The sequence below is a fragment of the Nicotiana tabacum genome, chromosome 11 (genome assembly GCF_000715075.1).
Source record: "Nicotiana tabacum cultivar K326 chromosome 11, ASM71507v2, whole genome shotgun sequence".
Classification (NCBI taxonomy): Eukaryota; Viridiplantae; Streptophyta; class Magnoliopsida; order Solanales; family Solanaceae; genus Nicotiana; species Nicotiana tabacum.
In genome coordinates this window covers 29134019-29160439 of record NC_134090.1, presented here as the reverse complement: position 1 = coordinate 29160439, position 26421 = coordinate 29134019, and the positions used below count along the sequence as shown (strand labels likewise).

Genomic DNA, 26421 nt, shown 5'->3' with positions numbered 1-26421 from the left:
CTGACACATATTTTTGTATTTTTGTTTGATAATGACTAGATGCAAAATGGACAGACTCACAAACGACTAACAACACATGTCACGGAAAGATCGAAAAAATTGTACAGCGAAGCCTTTTGCCACTATTTTTATTTTCTTTTGGAGCGATTGTCCGTGAAGCAAAAATCATGTGCTTACAATAGGCTATAGCCTTCTCTTCATCTATTGATGCTTCGGAGAAGGTTCTCAAAGATGTCACTCTGAAGATCGAAATGGGGTCCCCGAGGAAACGGTTCTCAAAGATATCGCTCCCGAGGATATACCCTCGAAAGTAGATTAGGCTTTTTAGCTGTTGTTTTTTGCTTCTTTGTTTCTGTGTAAGGACCCCTTATAGGCCTTTGTAATCGTCTTTTATTAATATAAGAGTTTCTTCATTTTGCCTTCGACTTGTGTAAAATCCAAGCATATGACTCTATCGATCGGTCCGAATACTAGACCTGGACATAATAAACCCTTAGATTTTTGATTGGTTAATATGATATTCCTTGGAGCTCTTTGCTATCCTTGGACTAAGCCTGGATTGATTTGATGCGAACTTAGGTCGCCGGGGCTTCTGGGTCCAAATTGAGTGAGAACAGGGTCTCGATTGGTAAGTTTCTCAAACTAAAGCAGCTTTTAGATTTTGCAACCGGGTGAGAGTTTTCTCGATCATCTGAATAATAAAGATAGCCCTTGGGCTTTTACAAAGAATCCCCAAGTGAGAGTTTGCTCAAGCTCGGGAAGCCCGTAACTGATTGAAAATTTGTTCGAACTTGTAATAAAAGATAGCCTTGAGGTTTTATAAATAGTCCCCGAGTGAGAACCTGCTTGAACTCGGGTAGCCCTTGGGCTAAATAATCAAGTGAGCATTCGCTTGAACTCGAGAGAAAGATAGCACGAGGCTTTATAAATAGTCCCTCAGTGAGAACCTTCTCGAACTCGGGTAGCCCTTGATCTAAATAATCGAGTGAGCGTTCGTTCGACCTCGAGAGAAAGATAGCCCTGAGGATTTATAAATAGTCCCCGAGTAAGAATGTGCTTGAACTCAGGTAGGCCTTGAGCTAAATAATCGAGTGAACGTTCTCCCGAACTCGAGAGAAAGATATCCATGAGGCTTTATAAATAGTCCCCGAGTAAAAACCTGCTCGAACTCGGGTAGCCTTTGAGCTAAATAATCGAGTGAGCGTTCACTCGAACTCGAGAGAAAGATAGCCCTGAGGCTTTATAAATAGTCCCCGAGTAAGAACCTGCTCGAACTCGGGTAGCCTTTGGGCTAAATAATCGAGTGAGCGTTCGCTCAAACTCGAGAGAGAGATAGCCTTGAGGCTTTATAAATAGACCCCAAGTGAGAACCTACTCGAACTCGGGATAAGGCTATATTGTGGTCCGGGCCCAGCCCGGGACCGCGAGACCACGGGCTAAACGGGCCGGTCCCAAGCGATCCTAGGAGCCCACTGTGGGCCGGTCCTCCATGTTGAGGCTGCGAGCCCGGGATCGTTTAGCCCGGGATCGGCTGGCGGACCTAGGCCGATTCAACCGGGCCTAACGGGCCCAACAACTATTTTTCAATTTTTTTTTAAATTGGCCAACAATTGGAAGTTTAAAAACTAGTCGTTGGTCTGCCAATTTAGCCATTTGGCTTTTTAAAAAATAGCCATTTGGCCCCCAAACTTTGTTTTAGCCCCAAACTTTTTATAATTACATTTTTCCTATTTTTAACTATAAATACCCTCTCATTCTTTTATTTTTCTCACAAAATCATCAATCTCTCTCATTTCTCAAACTCAAATTGAAGTATTCAAGTCTTCACTCATCTCTCATTTCTCAAACTCAAATTCTTAATTCAAGTTAAATCATGCCCGGTGATTCTAGATTGCGCCCATTTGTTTTGGAACACTTTAATATGGTAGAAGAAAATGAAGAAGTTTACATAATAAAGAGCAAGAACTGTGGTCGAGTCTACACTCATCCTCCAAAGATAAAGGGCACACACTATTTAAGGAGGTATATACAGAGTTGTCTTGCGCGTTCTCCAGCCATTCGTATTTAAGATTTTAAGTTGATTTGAGACAATTTGTGTTATTTTTAAATTATTAGACGTATTATGCTTAATGTTTTAGTTTGTTGGATTAATTTGAAGTATTATGTTGAAGGCATTGAAAAAAATTAAAAACATATATATATTATATATTATATAGCCCTTGAGCTAAATAATTGAGTGAGCGTTCGATCGAACTCGAGAGAAAGATAGCCCTGAGGCTTTATAAATAGTCCCCGAGTGAGAACCAGCTCGAACTCGAGTAGCCCTTGAGCTAAATAATCGAGTGAGCGTTCGCTCGAACTCAAGAGAAAGATAGCTCTGAGGCTTTATAAATTGTCCCCGAGTGAGAACCTGCTAGAACTTGGGTAGCCCTTGAGCTAAATAAGCGAGTGAGTGTCTACTCGAACCCGACTCATAGATTGTTCTTAGTAATTTCTGACAAAACTGGTTCCCGATGCCTGGGTCCTGGTGTCGACATCATGACATAAGTGGTTGAGGTGACTGACGGGTTGCTTTTTGTACGATTCCCAAAAATCATTAATTGTAGGCGGCCGACGGTCGGCCTTTTGGCTTCCCCAACACGTTTAAACGAACTTTATAAATAGAAAAACCTTATAACCTCGCAGATTCTACTCTCTTAGTGCTTCCAAAATTTCATTTAGCCCCTTTCAATTTCCCTGAACTCTCCCTTTTCTTTCCTAACAACATTTTCCATCTTCTCTGATCTATCGCTTTAGAGATGGCTAAAACTTCTAAATCCATTCCTGAAAAGGAAAAAGCTTCATCATCTTCTCGAATGACCAAAGAAAAACCGGTAGTTCCTCCTAGTATCAAGGAGTGTACCCCCGGGCCTTGTGATACATCTTCTGATTTCCAGGTCGAAAACCCTTCCTTTGTTCCGGGACGATGCGAACCCATGTCTCGATATATCAGCCTAATAACTGAAACTGAGAAAGTGAAGGTCGACTGCCATTGGGGGGAGGCGGTGCAAGTAGATATTCCTTCATGTGGAGAATACATAACCAAGCACAAAGCCGGTTTCCTTAGTGTATACACATATCCTTTCACCTTAGGACCGGTAGGAGCCTCTTCGCCACCGATAGACCCAGTGATCCTTGATTTCTACATATAATATTGGGTGACTCTTTGACAAATCTATCCATCATTCTGGCGCATTGTTATCTGATTAGGCATTTCTCGAACATGGTCGAGGGGATGCCTTTTACTCTTGATCATCTGATCAGACTGTATAACCCCCAACTTTATCGAGGCGGCCTGATTAAGTTAAAACGTCGATCCCCGAAGGCCGTTTTTGCTAGCATCGGCAAAGACAAGGACGAGGATGAGGAAGGCCCCGATATAGATGCCTTATTGATATATGAAGAAGTCGAGAAGCTTCGAAAACAGGTAATCTTGACTTGACCATTGTGTTCTGAGTTTCGATTCTTGCTTTTTCGACTCCTTTCCTCTGTGTTTTTAGGCCTTGATGCTTTCCAACCAAGCTTTTTCCAAGTCTCAAGCTGAGTTGGCTCATTGTGAGGACGAATTTAGGAAGCTTACTTCTGAATTGAACGAGCTTAAGGCCCTTTATGCCCAAAAGGAGGGGGAGCTAGGTGACCTTCGAGCTCAGTTGGAGAGGGTGTCTCGAGAGCGGGCCCATCTCGATGAGTAGGTAACACGACCTTCGTGGGCTTACTTTTGTGCTTTAGTCAATTGAGCGTTTGATACCTTAATTTGATTCTTTTAGCTCAAGCAAAAAGATGATCTAATGCGAGAGGAGCTTAAAGTCAGAGATACCAAAATCCTTGGGCTGAAGTAGTGCATGGATGAGGTGTCCTCCGATAGAGAAACTCTTCGAGAGAAGATGACCCATGTTGAGTGCCAACTCCAAGGGGGAGGGGGGAAAGCCGTAAGTACAAAGATCTCCATGCCGAATCAGTTGTTGAGCTATCTGTAGATAAGTCCGAAGCTTCTGCGCTCATATCCTCATACCGAGAAGATACTACTGCTGCAAATGCTCAAGCCAGGAAGGTATCCGAAGACGCCGAGCTCAAACTGTCCCGAGCCTTGGAGCACGCCCGATTAAGATCTCGTAGATAGGCTCTCGAGGATGTGTATGTAGGGTGCATCGATTTGTCTGCCGATATTGAGAGGGTGAAGGTCCTAGAGGAAGAATCAGCAACCCTGATTTCTTCCGATGATGGTTCAACCAGTGGTTCGACCAGCGGCTCGAAGGATGATGAGGACAAAGGTGAAGTCCCCGAGGGGGAGGAGGCCGTAGATATTTCGGGGTTTGAGGGCCAGGCCATTGAAGGAACAACTTCTGAGGGAGCTCCGTCTGGAAAAGTAACCCCGGCAGTAGATTAGGTTTTCATTTGTTCCTCATTTGTTCCTTTTTTGTGTAAGGGCTCCAGGCGTAAGCCTTGCGAATATGTCTTCATGAAACTTTATCATATATATATGGATCTTTACTTTTCTTCATTTCTTATTTTCCCTTTGCCTTTTTGGAATAAATTTTGATGCTTGTCGATAACCAGTCCGGTGTGTCGGACTTATGATATAAACCTCTCAGGTTTTCATGCTCGATGAATGATTGATCATTCGGAGTTCGATCCTCAAGTCAAATTTTGACTCGGGCTCATTGACCCTTAGGTTTTCAATATATTGGCCCTTAGGCTCTTTAGGCTGGCCCTTAGGCTCTTACGCTTGGCCTTTAGGCTCTTTGGGCTGGCCCTTAGGCTCTTACGCATTGGCCCTTAAGCTCTTTGGGTTGGACCTTAGTCTCTTACGCATTGGCCCTTAGGCTTTTTGGGTTGGCCCTTAGGCTCTTACGCATTGGTCCTTAGGCTTTTTGGGTTGGCCCTTAGGCTCTTACACATTGGCACTTAGGCTCTTATGCATTGGCCCTTAGGCTCTTTTTAGATTGGGTCGATGCGACCTCTAATATGGCTATAGTTTTCCCTTATTTTGGCTAAAGACTTTTGAAGTTTGATTATGCCTTGGCATGTTTTATGTTCGTCCGACTCTTCGACAGCTCAAACGAGAACCTCGATTATGAGTCGATGTGTGACGATAATTGAGTACCTCGGGAGGTTCGCTCGAAGGCTGAGTTTTCAAAGCCTTTTCATTGAAGGTTGATTGTTTTCGAAGCCTTTTTATTGTTCGGAGCTGATATTATCGAAGCTCCTTTGCTTATGCCGAAGGTATCCTGGTTAACCAGTTTTTTTTGAAGTATTTGGAGGCCTTGAGTTTTATGGAGGCAGTCGGACGTCTCCGAGCCGCGTTAATTCAGCCGTATCCTTTTAGTTCGACCGTAGTCTTTAGTCCTCGTGTGCGGTGGCCTCATCATCTATATCGAGGGTATGCCTTTTTAGGGGTCTTACAAGTTCGAATATATAGCCTCGGCCTTAGTATCGGGGTTATGCCTTTTTTAAGGTCTTATAAATTTGAGCACGCCTTGTTAAGGTCTTATAGATTTAATGTTGCCTCACTGAGGGCTTATGAGCTCGACGTTTCCTGATCAAGTCTTACGAATTCCTTGTTAAGGTCTTACAGATTTGATGTTGCCTCACTGAGGGCTTATGAGCTCGATGTTGCCTGATCAAGGTCTTACAAATTCGAGTTTTTGCTGGCTCGATGAGCCGGCTATTGATGACAGTCCTTGAGTATTCGAGAGTTTCTGGCCCTTGATCCATCTTATGAGAAAGTAGTGAACTTCTTTGAGGCACTTAGCGTTTTGATAAGCAAAGGGGCTTCCTCAATTACTTGATATATGCATACATGTTTTTTGCCTTTGGAGGCTCGATTATTCTACATGGACACGGTTCATTTGACCGTTTGGCCTAATACAACATTCTCCTATCGAGGTCCTCCTAGGTGTAGTCCGATTTTTTCCAAGAGGTGACCTCTTGGGGTGCTGCCCCCCAGTATTTGAGGTTGATTGAAGAGAAGCCTTGAATACTTGATGAGTTCTGCTTAGGTAGCACATGGATGTTGCCTCGTTAAAAACCTCGCCGGTAAAACCCCTTCGGGATAAAATCCAGTCTAAGGGAAAAAGAGCGCAACACATGCTTTAAAACCCAAGGTCTTCGAGCTGGAGGGCACTTAGATTCCTCTCGATCGAATACTTGCAATAAGTTAGTATAAAACATAAATGAAAAGGGAGAGGGTTGTACCTTAATGATGGCGTTCGAGCCTCGATAAATTTCAATTGCTTGTTCCGGGGACGCGGCACGGTCTTTTATTCGCTCATTTGGATATAGCCGAAAATGTAGGTTGTGGTTGCTACCTGATTGTTTTACTTGCCTTTTGGCTTCTTTGATGTGGAGGGCGCCGATGCCGGTGCCATGTCGTGCACCGCGAATATCTCTCTTGCTGCATGCTGCTCCTTGTATACTGGTTTTACTCCATCCTTGGTTGGAAATTTCATCGTTTGATGAAGGGTGGATGGTACTGCCCTCATACTGTGTATTCACGACATTCCAAGTAAGGCATTGTATCTCATGTCACCTTCGATGACATGAAACTTGGTATCTTGGATTGTACCGGCTACGTTGTTCGAGAGGATGATTTCCCCTTTTGTTGTCTTGCTCATCATGTTGAATCCATTGAGGACTCGAGAGGCGGGGATGATCTGGTCGAGCAGTCTGAGCTACTCCACCACCCTCGACCTGATTGTGTTGGCCAACCTACCTAGATCACGAGCACACGTTTAAATTAAATTTTACTCAAAAGAAATGAAATTGCCAGTGCGTCATTATGAGGCTGAGACAAGGTCTAGATGTCCTCTTCGCTGAACGTGAGAGCATCCTCTAGTATGTAACTCCGAGTTCACTTTTCCCTGGTGATGGATATTTTTTTCCGTTTGAAAATGGGTCCCTGTGGGGCGTCGACCCCTCCAACGATCATGTGGATGACGTGTTGTGGTTCTTCTGGTTCATTTTTCCTATTCGCCACTCTTTCCCGTAATTGGTTTTTAGCTCGGTCACTGAGGAATTCTTGAAGGTGCCCTTCACTGATCAGTCAGGCTACCTCTTCCCAAAGCTGCCTGCAGTTTTCGGTCCTATGACCGTGAATGGTGTGATATTTACACATCAAGTTAGGGTTCCTCTGTACTGATAGTACGGGTTTTGGCCATCTGGTATCTTTGATTTTACCTATGGCTGACACGTTGCCCGAGACATCGACGTTGAAGTTGTACTCAAATAGCTGGGGTGCCTCTAGTGGCCCAGTATGCCTATCAAACTCGGCTTTACTCATGAGTCCCCAGGAATTTTGACCTCGTTCTCTCCTTCGATCGCCTCGAGGCATGTTACGCCTTGGTGCATTTCTTCGATCTTCTACATATAGCTGGTATCTTTCCTTGTTTGATCTTGACTCCCTTTCTGTAAACCTTTGTTCCTTTGTTAAGAGCCTACTAGGATATACTGAGTCCGATGGGGCTCTTAATTGGTCGTCTTCAACCCTGATCTTCCACTGATACCTATTGTGCACATTCGCCCAGGTCACGGCGGGATATTCGATCAAATTTTGTTTTAGCTGCCTCGAAGCTACCGAGCTTCGTTCGTTCAAGCCTTGATGAAGGCCTGTACTACCCAGTCAGCGGAGACTGGTGGTAATTCCATTCGCTCCATCTGAAAATGAGATACGAATTCCCTTAGCATCTCGTTCTCCCTCTATTTGATTTTGAAGACATCGGACTTCCTGGTGGCGACCTTGATGGCACCAACATGTGTCCTTACAAAAGAATCTGCCAACATGGAAAATGAATCTATTAAATTTGGGGGCAGGTTATGATACCATATCATAGTCCCCTTCGACAACGTTTCTCTAAATTTCTTCAACATGACAGACTCAATTTTGTTATCCTTTAAGTCATTTCCTTTTACAACTCAAGTATAAGTGGTGATGTGCTCATTGGGGTCCGTGGTCCCGTTATATTTCAGGACATCGGGCATTCTGAATTTCTTCTGGATAGGCTTCGAAGCTGCACTCGTTGGGAATGATTTCTGTATGAACTTCTTCGAATCTACACCCTTCAGAATCGGGGGTGCGCCCGGGATCTGATCGAGCCTCGAGTCATATGTCTCTACTTTTTTGTTGTTAGCCTATATCTTCTTTTCTCCTGATTCAATCCTTTTGGTAAGGTCCTCGAGCATCTTCACATAGCGGGGTCCGTTGCTGACCCGTTGTTACTCGATCTCTCTGGTGCCTGCTCGATTCGAGAAGGTGTTTTCGGTGCTGCTGTGCTTGGAGTTTTTTGTTGACTTTGCAGCTGAGCAATAGCCACTTGTTGTGCTTGCAACATTTCAAAAATGACTTGGAGGCTGACTCCTCCTTCTTCCATTCCTCGTGCTTCTTGGCCTCCAGCCTGGTCTTCCCGCATTCGTTCCTTATGGGGTCTGCGCCTGCTTTCGTGTTTAGAATGTTGTGGGAGCTCATATTAACTGGCTCCACGTTTGGTATTCCTTCAGGGTTTATAGGTGGTACACCCAGCCCTATGCCGCTATTTTCTCCAAGTCCTTCACTGTCGTGAAGAGGTGCATTTTGTGTGCTGGACATGATTAAGCCTAAAGTCAAAAAACTTTTGACAAAAAAGCGTGAAGAGTAACGTGTGTTATCAGAAAAATAGCACCAAAATAATTACTATTATTTTTAGACCCACGGTGGGCGCCAAACTGTTTACCTTGAAAATGGTATTTACAATTATATTTGATTTGTGGTTCTAAAAATACGTGATTTATCTTAATACTAGTTGTTAGGTGAATGGCGCTCAGTATAAACGAGCAAGAGATGATAAGCAAACCAACGTGGTAGCAAGATTGAGGGCCTCGAGCTCGACGATATAGGACTAAGCGGCCTTTAACGGTTATAATGGACAATAAATGAACAAGTGATGAACAATAAATGAGGAGCAATAAAGCTGTAGAGTAATTGTTGAGCACGTTTAGACAAGAAAGGCAGAAAATGTTCTTATTGTATTCGATCTTATGTGTGTTACAAAATGGAAAGGGTCCCCTTTATATAGGAGGGGGAATCCCAACATAGTACATGTCTAATAATAATGAGAAAATACTATTGGTACAGCTGTATAATGACTTAGTACGGATTTGTACTATTCTTACTGACCCGGTCAGCTCTAACCACGTGTATTTGGGAATTTTCCAGCCTTTCCATGATGATCATCGATTATACTGCTCAGAGGTCAACCATAATGAGCCTTCGATGTGCTCCCTCGAGGGACACACCTCGGGGTCGCACCTCACGCTCTACTTGAGGCTTCTTCGAGGTTAGGCGTGGAGCGACATAGTGTGACGACCCGGCCGGTCGTCTTAAGAATTAATGCCCCGATCCCCTATTAACTGCTTTCCCCAAGTTTATTTCTGTTAATGTGATTTGCCGGGATGGTCGGTTTTGAGTTTAGAGGAATTTTAGGACACTTAGTCCCTAAATGAGAGCTTAAGTGTTAGAAAGTTGACCGAAGTCAAAACAGTGGGGAGACAGCCTCGGAATGGAAATCCGACGGTTCCGTTAGCTCCGTTAGGTGAATTTGGGGCTGGGAGTGTGTTCGGAATGTGTTTTGGAGGTCCGTAGCTAATTTAGGCTTGAAATGCCGAAGTTTGAATTTTTGAAGTTTCCGGTCCGATAGTGAGATTTTGATCCGAGGGTCGGAATGGAATTCCGGAAGTTTCAGTAGCTCCGTCATGTCATTTGGGATGTGTGTGCAAAATTTTAGGTCATTCGGACGAGATTTGATACAGTTTTTTATCGAAAACATAATTTAAGAGAATCTTGGAGTTCTTAGGCTTGAATCCTATGTGAAATTGGTGATTTGATGTTGTTATAAGCGTTCCGAAGTGTTGATCAAGTTTGAGCAATGTCATGGGATGTGTTGGTATAATTGGTTTGAAGTTCCGGGAGTTCCGGGTAGGTTAAGGGATGTTTTAGTGCAAAAATCATAGCTGTACCAGGTCTACAGGGGTCGCAGGCCCCAGAACTCACTCACGCGGTCCGCACAAAAATTAGTGCGCCCGCGTTGAGTGCTGTGCGGACCGCACAAAAGCGGGCGCGACCGCGGTAGGCATCGCGCGGACCGCACAAAGTGGGGCGCGGCCGCGGTGAAGGGCCCTCCCGCTAGTCCTACTTCGGAAGCTCATATCTTTTAATATACAAGGAATTTTGAGGTGATTCAAAAACAAAGATTGTATCCCTTCGTGTCTAGTTTCCAAAAAGCTAAAGATATTGCCATTTGGACATCTGTATCAAAAGTTATGGCCAAAATACTAAAGCCTGTCACTGCAGAGGGAGGCCTGTGCGGCCGCACGTTGCCTTTGCACGGACCGCACTAGCTTGCGCGGACCGCGTGAGTTTCGGTGCGGCCCGCAGTAGCTGGAAACCTGAGGGATACCTATAAATACGAGATTTTGGGTTTTATTTAATATTTTGACCTAGAGAGCTCGGATTTTGGCGATTTTTCGAAGGTTTTTCATGAAATTCATCGGGGTAAGTGATTTTAACTCAGATATGGCTAGAATACATGGATCTAACACTGAATTCATCATTTAATTCGTGATTTAAGAGGGAATTTGGGAAGAAAATTGTAAAACCTTTCAAAAATGTAAAATGATGATTTAAAGGACCAAATAGTGTCGGAATTGTATAATTTTCATATGGTTAGACTCGTGAGAGTGCGAGGTTTCTGGGAATATAAATTTTTACCGATTCCGAGACGTGGGCTCGAGGGGCGTTTTGGTCATTTTTCCATAATTTCGCGTGTTAGATTTGAATTAAAACATAGGATCATTTGTTTGAGATGATATTTACGATATGCAGTTGAATTGATTAGATTTGGGCCATTTGGAGTCGGATACTCGTGGCAAAAGCGTGGTTTCTAGTTGATTTTGAGCCGGTTCGAGGTAAGTGGCTTGTCTAACCTTGTGTAGGGGACCTTTCCCCTTAGGATGTGCTATATTTGATAATTGAAATGCCTTGTACGTGAGGTGACGAGCGCGTACTTGAGCTAATTGTTGAAAATCCGATTTTTCCTTAAGTATTTCAATTGAGTTCTTTTTCTTGTTTTATTCTACTTGTGAATTTAGCATGTTGCTAGTCTAGAAAGGCATGTTAGTTGACTTAATTGCCTATTTGCTTAAATTGCCTAAATTGCATTACGTGAAGCATGTTAGGCTAGAAGTAAATGTTTACTTGGTACGAAATTAGCGTTTAATTTAATATTCTTGTGTTGCTGCTCTGTGTTTTAAATTGGGACTACGGGTTAGATTCCCGGGAGATTCCCCCTGCACATTTACTTTGGGACTACGGGTTAGATTCCCGGGAGATTCCCCCTGCACATTTACTTTGGGACTACGGGTTAGATTCCCGGGAGATCCCCCGCACATATATTGAGGATACCAAGAGATCCTCGGGATACCAAGAGATCTCTGGCATATATTCAGGATACCGAGAGATCCTCGGGATACCAGGAGATCCCTAGTACATGTCGAGGATACTAAGAGATCCTCGGGATACTTAGAGATCCCCGGTTACTTTCCTTATAGTTTGCTTTCATCACTGTTTCCGTTATTGTACTCTTATTATCCTGCATAGATTCTTACTATAGGTTCTCAATTTCACTGCTTATCTTATCCTGCCATCTTTATATTTTATTTAACCTCAGTAGGGCCCTGACCTTCCTCGTCACTACCCCACCGAGGTTAGGCTTGGCACTTACTGAGTACCGCTGTGGTGTACTCAGGCCTCTTCTGCGCATGTTTTTCATGTGCAGATCCAGGTACCTCTACTCAGGCGCACTATCAGTGAGGCAGGAGGACTACGGAGACTTCGAGGTAGATCTGCTGCGTCCGCAGGCCGACGAGTCTCCCTCTTTATTCTATCTTTAGTACTCAGTTCTCTTTCCTTCCGTTTGTTAGATATTCTGGAGTTTGGAGCCTCACTATACATTTCTGTAGCCTGTGTTTTCCCGTGAGTTTCCGGATTTTGGGATTGTTTTAGTCTTGAGATATTGAGTCGTATATGTCGAGCGACATTCAATACAATTTCCTTTTTAGATAATTAAATATGGTATTCTATTTTTCCGCAATTATTATGTTTCCGCAAGTGTTAGGCTTACCTGGTTACGGAGACTAGGTGCCGTCATGACATATTCACGGTTGGTGAACTAGGGTCGTGACACATAGTAGCCCCAAAGTCGAACTCCCCAAATTTGGCCGTATACAGTTATCATGTGTAAGTGACTTTGCTTATTATTTCATGGTTGATTATCAATACATAGTAATTTGTGGAATAGACTTCTAATTCATACTGAATGATGTATTTTGATTATTCAAATCATCATGCAATAAGTAATTATATTAGATAATATTATATGCTTTGGTATAATTATATATGTTATATTGATTTAAATCTTTAATATGTATGTTTACTTTATATTTTATATTTTAACAAAATAAAATAAAAATAATAAAAGTCTTTTACGATAAATATTTAAGTTCATTTTTCTCTTTAAAATAATTATAAGACCTTGATACTATCTTTTTGGTAATTTGACACTTAAAAGTACTTTTTAGAAAGATCGGCCAAATACAATTTGTTTATCAAATATTGCAAAAGGTACTTCTTAAATGAATTGGCCAAACACAAATTATTTTTTTCCAAAAGTACTTATGAATAAAGTAATTCTGGAAAAAAATACTTTTTAAAATTAACAAATTTTGACAATTTAGCCAAACAGGCTCTAATTATCCTTTTGTTTGGAAACCAGAAATTGGTATTCATGAGATGAAGAGAAACTAAAGATTGGTATATTTGAAAAAGAAGAAAGTGAAAAGGAAACAATTTAATTACCTTCTATATATTGTTTTAGTTTGGAAAGAAAACATTTTTCATTGTAGAGAGAGTCAAAGGAACTGAATTTTAGTGGACACATAAATAAGTTAAACTAAAACGATCGCGAAAAGATTTATGTAGACGAGATATCATAATCTCTCAATTTCTCTAGATTTTTCTTGCATGAGTTCAGTATGCTGGATTTAATGATTCAACAATTATCCTTTAATACACATCTCTTATATATTTTCATTTTCTCAAATCTAAAAAAAAACAGACAATTAGCAGGGGACAAATCTTCCCACTTTTTGCTTTCATCATTCCCTTCCTTTTTCCAACTTGCTCTCATGGGGTTTGTAAAATAAATACAGTACTCTCAAAAGAACGAATTCTATCATCATGACTATTGCCCTAGGGCTAAAAGGATTTAATTTGAAGTAGAGTCAAACCTCTCTATAATAATTTCATCTGTTCCGAGATTTTTAACTGCTATAGTAAAGTGCTGTTATAGAAGACATATATTATAACATGATATAATATTCGATTCCGAGAATAACTCGACTTTTGTAGTGAATGACTATTATATAGAAATGTTGTTATAGAGAGATTTAACTGTATATATTAGTAATAGGGTAAAAAAATACGTAAATTTATTGTAATAAAAAATCTATATCATATTCAAGGTTACTAATATTAATATCATTTTGTTATAAACAGTTATTTTCAATTATCATTTTTTCTCGATTACTAATTTTACTTCTTATAAAAAAGTATTTGTAATTAATTTTTAAATAATCTGATTATGTAGAAATTCTTCTTACACTTATTAACACTTTCAAGGTTAGAAGGTAAATTCTAAAGAAAAAAAGAGTAAACAAGGGCAACATCCAAATCCGCATTTAATTTCTTTAAATCTACACATAGACAAGACCACCCAAACAAAAAATTAAATAAAAGGAAAGTTTACATTAATTCACAATATCACGTGAAAGAAGCAAGAAAAAGATAAAATATATCACCAACCAAGAGCATCAAGAATACCTAAAACAACATCACAAATATGCTTAAATCCATCTTCCCTAATAGCAAGTTGAGGAGGATAAACAACTCCAGGATTTCTCTTAAATCCATTATGACAAACATTAGGGTAATCAGCAGCAGCCATAACATGCATATAAGCATAGTCATAAACTTCATCATTCAAATCTTGAAGAGAAGATTGAAGAGCATTAGCAGCAAAACCATACTTTTCAGCACAATCTTTAAGAAGTTTCTTCATTAGAATTGTATCATTATTTGTAGTGTTGTTACTACTACTAGTGTTAAGTAGTAATTTGGAAGAAAGGTATGAATTTGTGGCTGTGGCATTGACCATTCCAACTTTAATCATAATTGTTGCTAAGCCTTTTGTGTCTGCTTTGAGGCTTGTGGAATCAGATTTTAAAGAGGATACACAAAGATCATAGTATTTTGTGCTCTTGCATGTTTTTTGGATAAGATCAACCGATGATGAGGAAATTGTTGGTTGAATTGAAATCAAGAAAACAAGATTAATCAATAAGAAGCAGTAGCAATAAGACATTCTTGATTAAGAGGGTATGGGGTTAGAGGATAAAAGGGAATTGAACTTGAGATGTTAGATTTCTTTTGTGTAGTAAAGGAAGCATAGCTGTATGAAAAGGGTTGCTTTCTCTTTTATACTAGGAAAAATTACCAATTAGGGAGTAGGAAAGAAACTAAGAAATGAAAATATGGAAATCAGATTTTCATAATTTACTGAATGGGGAATAAAGAGATGAGTATTTACAAAATGTGCTTAAAACTTGTCAAAGAAAGTAAAATATTGCTGGAAATGAGGAAAGTTGATAATATCATTTCCCGTTATAATTTTTTTATACTGAAATAGCAATCTACTAATATAAAAAAGCATACAAAATAATCGAGAGAATTTTTCCCCCTAATTAGGACTTTTCAAATTCTAAAAGACTACTCCCGTTGTAATTTTCTCGTTACTTATTCAAAAGATTTTACTCACTATTTATATGATTGAGACCTAGCCACCTACTCCTTTGACCTAAACCAGTTGCCTAGTTTGTCGCTAATACGAACTCTTGCTCTACTAAATGAAGCATAGTATAGTGTGAGAGAGAGGCTTCTATTTTCTTTTTATGTATAAAAAAAAATTAAATTCTTTTACCTATGAAACTGAAAACTGGAAAAATAGTTCGAAAAATATTGAGAGATCTTTAACGAAGAAAGACTGGTTATTCATAAAAAATGCCAACGGAAATTTACGTAGAAAGAAAAAAAGTCACAGTATATACAGAGTAATAAAAATCTCCAAGTAAAAGAAAACTATAGAAAGGAAATTACTCAATCAGAGAATAAAATGAGACATAAATCATTATTAGCTCCTTATAATAGATTTAAACATTTCTTGTCACCTTTTTAATAATTTTGTTTGAACTTTGGATAGTGGTCTTGGTTTGTCACTATCGAAATCTGGTACCATAAATTATGGACTTTGAGTTGTGTTTTGTTGCTTTTCTCCTAGTTGATTGTAAGGGTCTGTTTGGCAGGGACAGTAACAATTAATAGGCCCTTTTTGGAAGTTACCTACCTTCCAAAATGAGTTCACGGGAACATTGGACCCCTTCAATATTAATGTCTGGAATATTTGTTTCTTTTAGACTAGGCTATAGCTACTTAAAATCACATGTTCCAACTTCCAAGTACACATATACGTCTTTTAATGTCTCGAATTATTGATATCTTGACATTTTCTTTATTATCTCTTCGATTCGAATAATGGAAGGAATTTAGTAGGAATTATAACAAAAGACTAGTATACCTAATCTTTGGACGTTCTTTAATCTCAAAATGTAATAAGTCGATGTTATGGTGCCACACGATTCCGTCGATAAGAGCTCCTTCATTCATTCGGACACAATGCATACTCCCTTAACAAGTTGTACTCTCACCACGCTTCGAAGAACTTCGAAATTACCGAGTTTCTCAGGAAATCGAGGGGTCAAGAGCTACAAGTAACAGAAACATTATTAAGGGAAAACAAAAAACAATAAGAAAGGAAGACATATAAGGGTACAAGGTGAAACATGCAATAGTACAAACATAGTTTCATAAATGTGAATATTATGTATATATTGGTGATATCTTTATATTTTCAATGATACAAATTCGTAAATTTGTAGTACTTTTATATTATTTGTAAATTATGTTATGTGTGCAATTAGATACAATCAATTCATGTCTAATCTTCTCTTCAAATCGATTAAATTGGCCAATCTTCAAAACAAAAAGCATCATGCATGTACAAACTCGTCTTTTTTAATTTAAAATTCAATTTCTTATCCAACTTTATCACATTATTCAAGGAATTGTTGTGAATTGTGAAAGTGAATCAATGCATGTATTACGTATTCCATCCTTGCAGTGGAAGATTGTCGGCACGTGAATTGCCAAATCAAAGTCAATAAAGATCTTTTCCGCCTTCCGAAAGCTCCACCACAACACATGTAGCATGCCAGTGGCGGGTTTAATTGACATGTAGGAAAATTATATTACTTAAATAGGTAAAAGTTAGTATTTTTTAGGTATATCTATTACTCCTATGTATTAAATCCTTTTAATTTATTCACATATTACTATTTTAAATTTGGTATCCTTTAATGAAAATCTTAGTCTACTACTGTAGCATGCTAATGGCCCATTGCTACATAAAATAGCAAGGTGTTTGAAATTATTTTTGACAATATCGAATTATCATAAAGATAATTAAAAATAACTATTTTAATTTATAAATTAAAATTGTCTCAGTGTGACATATGGGCATGAGCTCGAGCCGTGAAACAGTCACTAATACTTGCATTAGAGTGAGCTATCTACACTCTTTAGGGTGTGGCTCTTCCCTACATCACCTCCTTGGGGGTGTGACGATCTTTCCTAGATCCTACTTGAGTAAAAAGAACAAACTGCCGCAGTGAAGGTGTTCCTTTTTCATTTTTGTTTGCAATTTAGTTGCTTCTAAGAGTTCTTTTTGTTACTATGTCTTTTTCTTTTCAGGCTTCAAAGATTATATTCATATCAACATGCATGAAAACAGATGCTGGGATTTAAAATAGCAGACAAACAGTCAGAAGTCGGAAGTATGGGTTTCAAAGAAAGAAACAAGTACGGGAATAAATTTGTCAATATGCCACTATGCCAAAGCGCGCTAACACTTAGCGAAGCTACAGAACTGGAGTGAACATAACTTAGAAAGTTTCAAACTTGAAGAATTAAGGGATGTGAAAATGTAAAATGGTGTAAAATTACAGATGATATTGGTGTCATAAAGAAGATATATATACTAGATTAAAAGCACGAACGCTCTTAGCGAAATGTCGTTTGCCTTTTTTACCCTTTAAATATAAGTTTCACATTGGACAAAATTGTAATTAAATAATTTTTCTAATTTTTAGGACTTTGAAATCATCTAAAATATTCTTTCCTTATTTGAATTATGTAGGAACTCCTAATATTTCTAATATTTAAGACCTTGAAATCAACTAAATTTTACTTAATAATTGCTTCCTTATTTGAAATCACAACGTCCAACAAAATACTTGTATTGATTCGTTTGTATGCTAAGGTATTAAAAGTGATTTGAACCACTATCTTATTTGTCCTTATTGAAGTTAATAATTAAACTTTTATAAACAGTTATAATGCAAAATTCTATCAACTCGACCAAAATTAGCAAAGTCATTAAGTACAGTTTCTTTTTCATATTTTTTTAAGGAGTATGAGTTCTAACTTTTCAATAATTGCTAATGAAAGTTCACCTTCAGCGGTTGCCTTTTGCTTTCACTTAACAAATATTTGTTTACATGAATCTATTTTGTCATCTATCATAATACGTTGTTAAACTCTATTTATTTTCAGCCTTGGTATATGTCTCAATTCCTTCGTTGTTAAGTATCGAGCTTCTAGATGTTTATTGGGATTCCTTGAATAAAATTTCATATTGGAAAAAAATTATAGTCTAAGTTAATTTTCTTAATATTTAGTACTTCAAAATCAACTAAAATTTACTTATTACATTATTCTTTATTTCAACTAAGTACGAAATCCTAAACATAATCTTTTCAATTAATAAAAGAATGTTACTATATTAGTTTATGATCACTTTATGGCGCATTGTATGAATTTAGTGATAATATAGCTTCTCTTTTTTTAATGTTTTCTCCATACACACGTTAGGTTTTGTCTATTTCCTTTTTTTTTCGTTAGTTTTAATTAATTATGTTAGACTAAATTAGATTAGAATAAATTTATTAGTGGTAAATATCTAAACAATTGTAAGAAACAAATATATTAGATATATGACAATTTCCATTAATATTAGGATATGAAAATTAATTTTAAAATACTGAATGGACTAATATCTTAATTCTATATAATTTAATGATCTTAGTAAAAAATATTGTAATGAAAGACCAAGTAGAAACTATAACCAAAGTCGGCAATTCTCCTGCACTCTTTCTTATTTAAAAATTCATAATCGGTAATAGAATTAAAACCAATTAATTTTATATAATTTAATTATCTTAGTAAAAAGAAAAAAGAAAACAAAGAAAGACTTTTTATGGAAAAGTATATTGATCCTTAGGTTACATAATAGCATGTACGTTGCCTTTTAATCAAATCGATAAGTTTTATGTACACATTCTAATAAATAATATGATTAGATATAAATTATTTTAATATCCACAATTATCATACTATTTAATACAATATAAAATTCTTAAAATATTTTTAAAATGATATTTAAAAATTGCACGTCAAATGTATGTAGTTTAATAATAGTTATATGATTACTAAAATTTTATACTAATTAATATGGGATACACGCACAATGCAAAAAGCCCCTTCTTGAAATATCGTTTGTCTTTCTTACCCTTTAAAAATAGATTCCACGTTAGATTAATTTGTAATTTTATTATTTTTCTAAATTTCAAAACTTTAAAATCAAGTAAAATTTTATTTATTAAATTTTCCTTATTAATAGGTAGAAAATTCTCATATTTAGCACTATAAAAATCTTAAACTTTTTACCATATATGAATTTCCTTGTTTGAAGTCGTTGATATTAAAGCTATCTTAAACTATATTATTTTTCTTTTATTAGAAACTTTAGAAATTATGCGTTAGCAAAAATTTCTAGCAGTCAAAATCACAATGATTCCGAAAGCACAATGATACAAAATTGAGATAGTAACGATTCTTTTAACTATTTGAAAGTAAAGCTTTTATGGAATAAGGTTATAATTATAGTCAATATTTAAAAATTGGGATAATCTAATATTAAGAATTTGAATTAACAAAAAGTAAGTTTTTTAAAATGTTGAGAACAAATAATTAAAGACTTTGAATATACTAATTAGCAAAAAAAACCAATTATAATTATTTTTCAAATTTATCATAGAAGTAATTTTTTTGTCAAGTTGATAAAACTCTTAAGGTACATAAATTAATTTTGGTACGAAGAGCATTGACAGTGAAAATAATTTTAAAAAATTAATTATAATATAAAATTAAGAGTCTAATTGATAATAATGCGAATTTGAACTAATAAGAATGAAATAGTAGTAGACAAAATGTATTATAAATGAGTTACCATTTGATTTTTTTTCTCAACATGTGACAATGTTTAGCTATATTGTTTTATATATTAAGTTGTGGTTGTAAAATATTAATCAAAATCTGTTATTCTTTAAACTTTACAGTGCCACTATCAATTTTTAGGAGGTATGGTGCCCATTTTTTCATCCTAAATTTTTAGAAGACCAAAATATTTAATTTTTAATTTTGAAAATCCAATGTAAGTTCTCTTTAAAAGAGAATTAAGGAATTTAAAAACTTTGTAGTATATGATATCTTTATTTATTGAGCTAGCTAAACAAGAATAATATTTATCATTTTCATTTTTTAACTTTTATTTTATAATTTTCTATAACTCAAATAAATTATCTAATAATATTTACGTAATTTTTAAAAAATTATGCATTTATTGATACGGGTACATGCGCAAAGCGCTACACCTTAAAACTAGTTAATGGTAAATAAGGCAGTACTTTAAAACTAGTTAATGGTAAATAAGGCAGTACTTGTATGACCTTAATTCAGAAGCAATATAATTAATATTGTACGACGTCGGATAAAGAGGTTTAAATTTCACAAACCTCACATGATTACAGTTTTTTACACTAAAGTCACGCAATTTTGTTTTGTCACTCTAAAGTCATAATAGTTTCACACAATAGCCGAAAAATGTAACTTCACGTGGTTATTTATTTAGTTTATCACGTTTTTAGACAACCATTGGAAGAAATAGACAAATGAAGATTCATCATTGTGTGACTTTATATTGGATTGGGTTAGATTTGCTCTATTTACACGATAACATAGACTAAAGTTTGCTGAGAAAATGTTTTTAACGTTTAAGAAAAACTCTTGCTTCAAGACTTTAGGTCTGATTAAAGGTTCTTAGTTTAATTGACCAGTTCCTTTCATATTCTAAATATTCTCGATTCTCGATTCTATCTCTCCTTGCGATTTTTTTTTTCTCTCTCTAGATCTCCTCTCTTAATTAGACAGAGGAAATTCAGGATTTAAAGTTAATATGTTCGATCTTTAAGATTGTTAATGCGCAACATATCCTATTACTAAAATTATAAGTTTAAAATTTAATATTTATTAATAAATTTTTAGTAATATGTCTCACACACATGATTTACACAATAAATATGGCTGCATCTGCCTCTGGAGTCCGGATGGTGAACCAATAGGTGAAACTATTTCTGTACCTAATTCTTTTGGCTTTCCGTGTTCTTTTTCTTAAGCCGAACCCTTGGGATGCAATTTGATAATTAGAGGTCAAAAACCCTTATTAATACATCATTAAGAATTTTAAGGTACACGTACAGCATTATTTTCTGATAAAGTTGAAGACTAGAGCTACATATCTTTTCCTCTCAATAAAAAATCAAAACAAGATCTCATATACATAGTCGAATCTAATATATGTAAATTTTTTAGGTTCAACTTTTAGGATTTTTAACATTTAACTCATTGTATTCTTAAAAATATAGGTGTGTACCAATTATTTGAATTGCAATGTTAGTTGATTTTCAGATATAATTAAATTAGATGCGAAATTTATCCCTTTTAGTCAAGATTCAATCGAAATATTAATACATAGTACATTGAAAGTTTTCTTGGATCCATTTTTGGAGTACTCATGTTCGCGACATAGCCTGTTAAAGAAACATCAACTTGTACTTTTTCCTCACTTTGTAATTTATTTGAAAACTTGCTCTCACGCCAATGGCTTAATCTTCATGATTTTTCATAGAAGTACTAATGAGTAATGACAAAATGCCAAAACTTCACTTAGTAGAACTAACATTCATTTTTGCCGTCAACAATTGGATTAATATTGCACACTTTGTTTATAACTTAAGATCAAATGTACACAATCGAATAATACAAGACTAAAGATGTAATAAACCAATAACTCATAGATATTAAAACCATTAGTTTCCTTTATTACACCCAACTAGACATTGGACAAGTTTATGAAACAAGCTAATGCTAGATGTTCACTCTAAAGGATACAAGATTAGGGTCTAGTTCCTCAGGTATTGGCCTCTGACGTGGGAGCTTTGGAAGTAGGTTAGCAATGCTTTGACTGTCTGTCACGACCCGGATTTTCCACCCTCGGAAGTCATGATAGCGCCTACTTGTGAAAGCTATGCAAACCAACTTTTAAGGTTTTAACCCATTAGCAATCAATCCAAACAGGTATGAACAATAACTAAAGTTATATAGATGAAAAATGTAGAAGAGTTATAACATGCTCAAATAATCCAATACATGTCTACCCACGGATCTGGTATCACAATTTCATGAACCACTAAGATTTTTACTACAAACACAAGTCTGAAGGAAGTACAACTATTCTCGAAATGAAAAGAGACAACAAAAAGCTAAAACATGGAAGGGGGACTTCAGCCTCTACGGATGCCAACAGATCTACCTTGGTCTCCCTAGACTGAAGGAAGCTACCTCAGCTACTCACCGGGTTACCGAAATCTGCACAAAAGAGTGTATAGTTCAGTATCAGTACAATCGACCCCATGTACGGAGTAAGTGTCAAGCCTACCTTCGGCGAAGTAGTGACGGAGCTAGGACACGACAACCATATAAACCTGTGCAGTTAAATCATATACAAACAGAATCATAATAACAGGAATCAACAGAATAAGGTGGGAAGGGGGCATGCTGCGGGGATATCAGATTCTAACAATAAACCAATAAAGAAGCATAATGAACATCATATCTATATCAACAAGAATAATGAAACGGTAACACGTGCACGACATTACCCATCGTACTTTTACTCCCGTCCTCACCATATGAAGCAACAGAAACGCCATGGCATCACCCTTCGTGCATTACCTCTCATAATCATGGCACGACATCACCCTTCGTGTATTATTCCTCACAATATCGGCACAGCATTACCCTCCGTGCATTAGCTCTCAAATCATGGCACGACATCACCCTTTTTGCATTAACACTCATGATATCGGCACGTCATCACCCTTCAAGCAATACACTCCCTCACAATATCATGCACGATATCACCCTTTGTGCTTTGCACTCTTCTTCACCCAAATAGTAGAAACAATACGTTCCGGCAAAGGAATCAACAATATCAACAATAACATCCCTGCAAGGGAATCAACAATATCAACAATACCATCCCGGCAAGGGAACTAGTTATAACTAATTTCGTTTTCAATAGTTAACTTTGCAAAATAAGTCTCAACTTGAGCCAATACTCAACAATGGTCAATTACCAAGAAATTATCATAAGCCTTGTTCAACATCGATAATTATCAATTTAAGCATGGACAATGCATAATAGAGTCATAACAATCATGGTATAAGACACACGGGCATGCTTGACACCAACCTATAGATACTCGTCACTACAACTATATGTCGTACTCATACTAACACATAGCAAACAAGACCACAACTCATATGCCCTTAAACTAAGGTTAGACCAAACACTTACCTCAATTCCACAGACAAGATTAAGCCTCAATTACGACTTTAGCTCTCGGTTCCACTTCCAATCCACTTGTAACTAGTCATAATTTACGTAATAACATTAATAAATACTAAATAAACCAATTCTAATGCATGAAAATAGATTTTCCATTATTTTCCCCAAAAAGTCGAAAATCGACCCAGAGCCCGCTTAGTCAAAACCCGAAGTTCGAACCAAAATCTGATCACCCATTCACTCACGAACTCAAACATGCAATTAGTTTTGAAATTGGACGTCAAATTGAGGTCCAAATCCCCAAAATTTAAAAATTCTAATTTCTACCCAAAAACACCCAATTTCCCATGAAAACCCTAGATTTTGAATGAAATTATGTAAAAAGATGGATTAGATTGAAGAAGATGAGTTAGAAATCACTTACTTATGATTTGGAGAAGTTTGAGCCTTTGAAAAATCGCCTAAGGATGTTTAGGGTTTGAGAAAGTTGTGAAATAATGAAAAATCCCGTCTGAAATCTCACTTAACAGGTGCAGTTATCGCAATTGTGATCAGGGGTTCGCAATTGTGAATCCTTTGAAATCCTGCTATCTTTGCATTTGCGAAGGAAACGTTGCATTTCCGATGAAGGGCCTTCGCAATTTCCATCCCAGTATCCAAAACTCACCCGAGCCCTCGGGGCTCCAAACCAAACATGCATGCAAGTCTAAAAATATCATGCAGACTTGCTCGTACGATCAAATCATCAAAATAACATCAACAACTACGAATTTAACCTCAAATTCATGAAATTCTTTAAAAATATTGAAATTTCTATTTTCTCAACTAAAGATCCGATTTATACCAAATCAACTCCGATTCTTACCAAATTTCACAGATTTGACTTAATTATTATTTTAAACCTGTATCGGGCTCCGGAACAAAAATACGACCCCGATACCATCAAGAAAACGCATCATTTCATCTCAAAAAATATTTTTATTTTCCAGCAAATAATTTTCTTTAAAAATTCTTTTCTCGGGCTAGGGACCTCGAAATTCGATTTCGAGCATACGCCCGAGTTCCATATTTTACTATGGACCCTACGGGATCGTCAGATCACGGGTCTGGGTCGGTTTACCAAGAAAGTTGACAAAAGTCAACTTTAATCAATTTTAAAGGCCAAATTCATTATTTTTCTTAAATTTCACATAAAAGCTTTTCAGAAACGTGCCCGGACTGTGCACGCAAAATCGAGGTGAAACAAAAGGAGGTTTTTAAGACCTCGGAACACAGTTTTGACTTCTAAAACAAGAGATGACCTTTTGGGTCATCACATTCTCCACCTCTAAAACAACCGTTCGTCCTCGAACTGACATAGAAAAGTTTATGAGTAGGTGAAAAGATGAGGATATCGGCTCCGCATATCGGACTCAAACTCCTAGGTCACTGTTTCAACACGCTGACCTCTCCACTACACACTGAATGGAAATTCTTCAATCTCAACCGACGAACCTGCCGGTCTTGAATGGCTACCGACTCCTCCTCATAGGTCAAATCCTTGTCCAACTGGACAGTGCTGAAGTCTAACGCGTGGGATGGATCACCGTGATACTTCCGAAGCATGGACACATGAAACACCGGGTGCACAACTGATAAACTCGGCAGCAACGCAAGTCTGTAAGCCACCTCTCCCACTCGATCAATAATCTCAAAAGGGCCGATGAATCTAGGGCTTAGCTTGCCCTTCTTCCCAAATCTCATCACGCCCTTCATGGGCGACAACCGGAGAAATACCCGCTCCCCGACCATGAATGCTACATCGCGAACCTTACGGTCGGCATAACTCTTTTGCCTGGGCTGAGCTGTACAAAGCCTATCCTGAATGATCTTAACCTTATTCAAGGCATCCTATACTAGATCTGTACCCAACAACCGAGCCTCTCCCGGCTCAAACCATCCAACCAGTGACCGACACCGCCTACCATATAATGCCTCATAGGGAGCCATCTCGATGCTCGACTGGTAATTATTATTGTAGGCAAACTCTGCTAATGGCAAGAACTGATCCTACGAACCTCCAAAGTCAATAACACATGCTTGAAGCATATCCTTCAAAATCTGAATAGTACGCTTGGACTGTCCGTCCATCTGAGGATGAAATGTTATACTCAACTCGACCCGTGTACCCAACTCACGCTGCACTGCCCTCCAAAAATACGAGGTAAGCTGCGTACCTCGATCAGAAATGATAGACACGGGCACACCATGAAGACGAACGATGTCACGACCCGAATTTTCCACCATCGGGTGTCGTGATGGCGCCTACTATCGGAGCTAAGCAAGCCAAATATATAAAACATTTTTTCCTGCTTTCTTCCAAACAATATAATCAACGAGACAAAATTTAAGCAGAAGACTTTAAATCTAAAGTAACTGAGAACCAAAAGTGTGAAAGTTTGAACCAAAATGCTACCCAGAATCTGGTGTCACTAGCTCACGGACTACTACAAAATACTACAATCAATGTCTGAAAGGAAAATACATCATGTTTGTCTGATACAAGATAAATAAACAAAAAACATGGAAAAGGGACTTCGGCCTGCGAACGCCAGCTAGGCTACCTCGAGAGTCCCTGGACTGAAGATAGCTCCCAGAAGTCCTACTGTTGCGGTCCGTAAGCTGCTCCCTGATCTGTGCACAAAAATGCACAGAGTGTAGCATCAGCACAACCGACCCCATGTGCTGGTAAGTGCCTGGCCTAACCCCGGCGAAGTAGTGACGAGGCTAGACAGTACCTACCACAATTAACCTGTACAGATATATATATATACAACAAGTGAAAGAAAACAATAAGAAGATAATACAAAGTAAAACTAGGAGGGGATATGCTATCGGGGAGTAACAGATAAAAATGAAATATCGGAAATAAACAGAAGAAACTCCGGTTTCCATGATATATATATATATACACATAGTGGACGGCGTGCCACACGATCCCATAATATCATATATAAGTGGACGACATGCCACACGATCCCATAGTATAGTATATAAGTGGACGGCGTGCCACACGATCCCAATTCATATCATATATAAGTGGACGGCGTGCCACACGATCCCATAGTATAGTATATAAGTGGACGGCGTGCCACACGATCCCATAATATTATATATAAGTGGACGGCGTGCCACACGATCCCATAATATCATATATAAGTGGACGGCGTGCCACACGATCCCATAATATCATATATAAGTGGACGGCGTGCCATACGATCCCATAATATCATATATAAGTGGACGGCGTGCCACACAATCCCATAATATCATATATAAGTGGACAACGTGCCACACGATCCCATAATATAATATATAAGTGGACGGCGTGCCACACGAT

The 26421-nt window shown here is 37.7% G+C and overlaps 1 protein-coding gene across 1 annotated transcript; it reads right to left on the bottom strand.

Moving 5' to 3' along the window:
• Positions 1 to 13775: 13775 nt before the first annotated feature.
• Positions 13776 to 14580, bottom strand: LOC107778184 (cell wall / vacuolar inhibitor of fructosidase 2). The gene has a single exon (XM_016598389.2). The coding sequence runs from the start codon at positions 14484 to 14486 to the stop codon at positions 13920 to 13922; it is 567 nt and encodes a 188-aa protein (XP_016453875.1). The 5' UTR covers positions 14487 to 14580; the 3' UTR covers positions 13776 to 13919.
• Positions 14581 to 26421: the final 11841 nt, after the last annotated feature.

Excerpts from the sequence above, each read along its gene's own strand:
- LOC107778184 (XM_016598389.2), bottom strand. The coding sequence starts at position 14,486 with ATGTCTTATTGCTACTGCTTCTTATTGATTAATCTTGTTTTCTTGATT.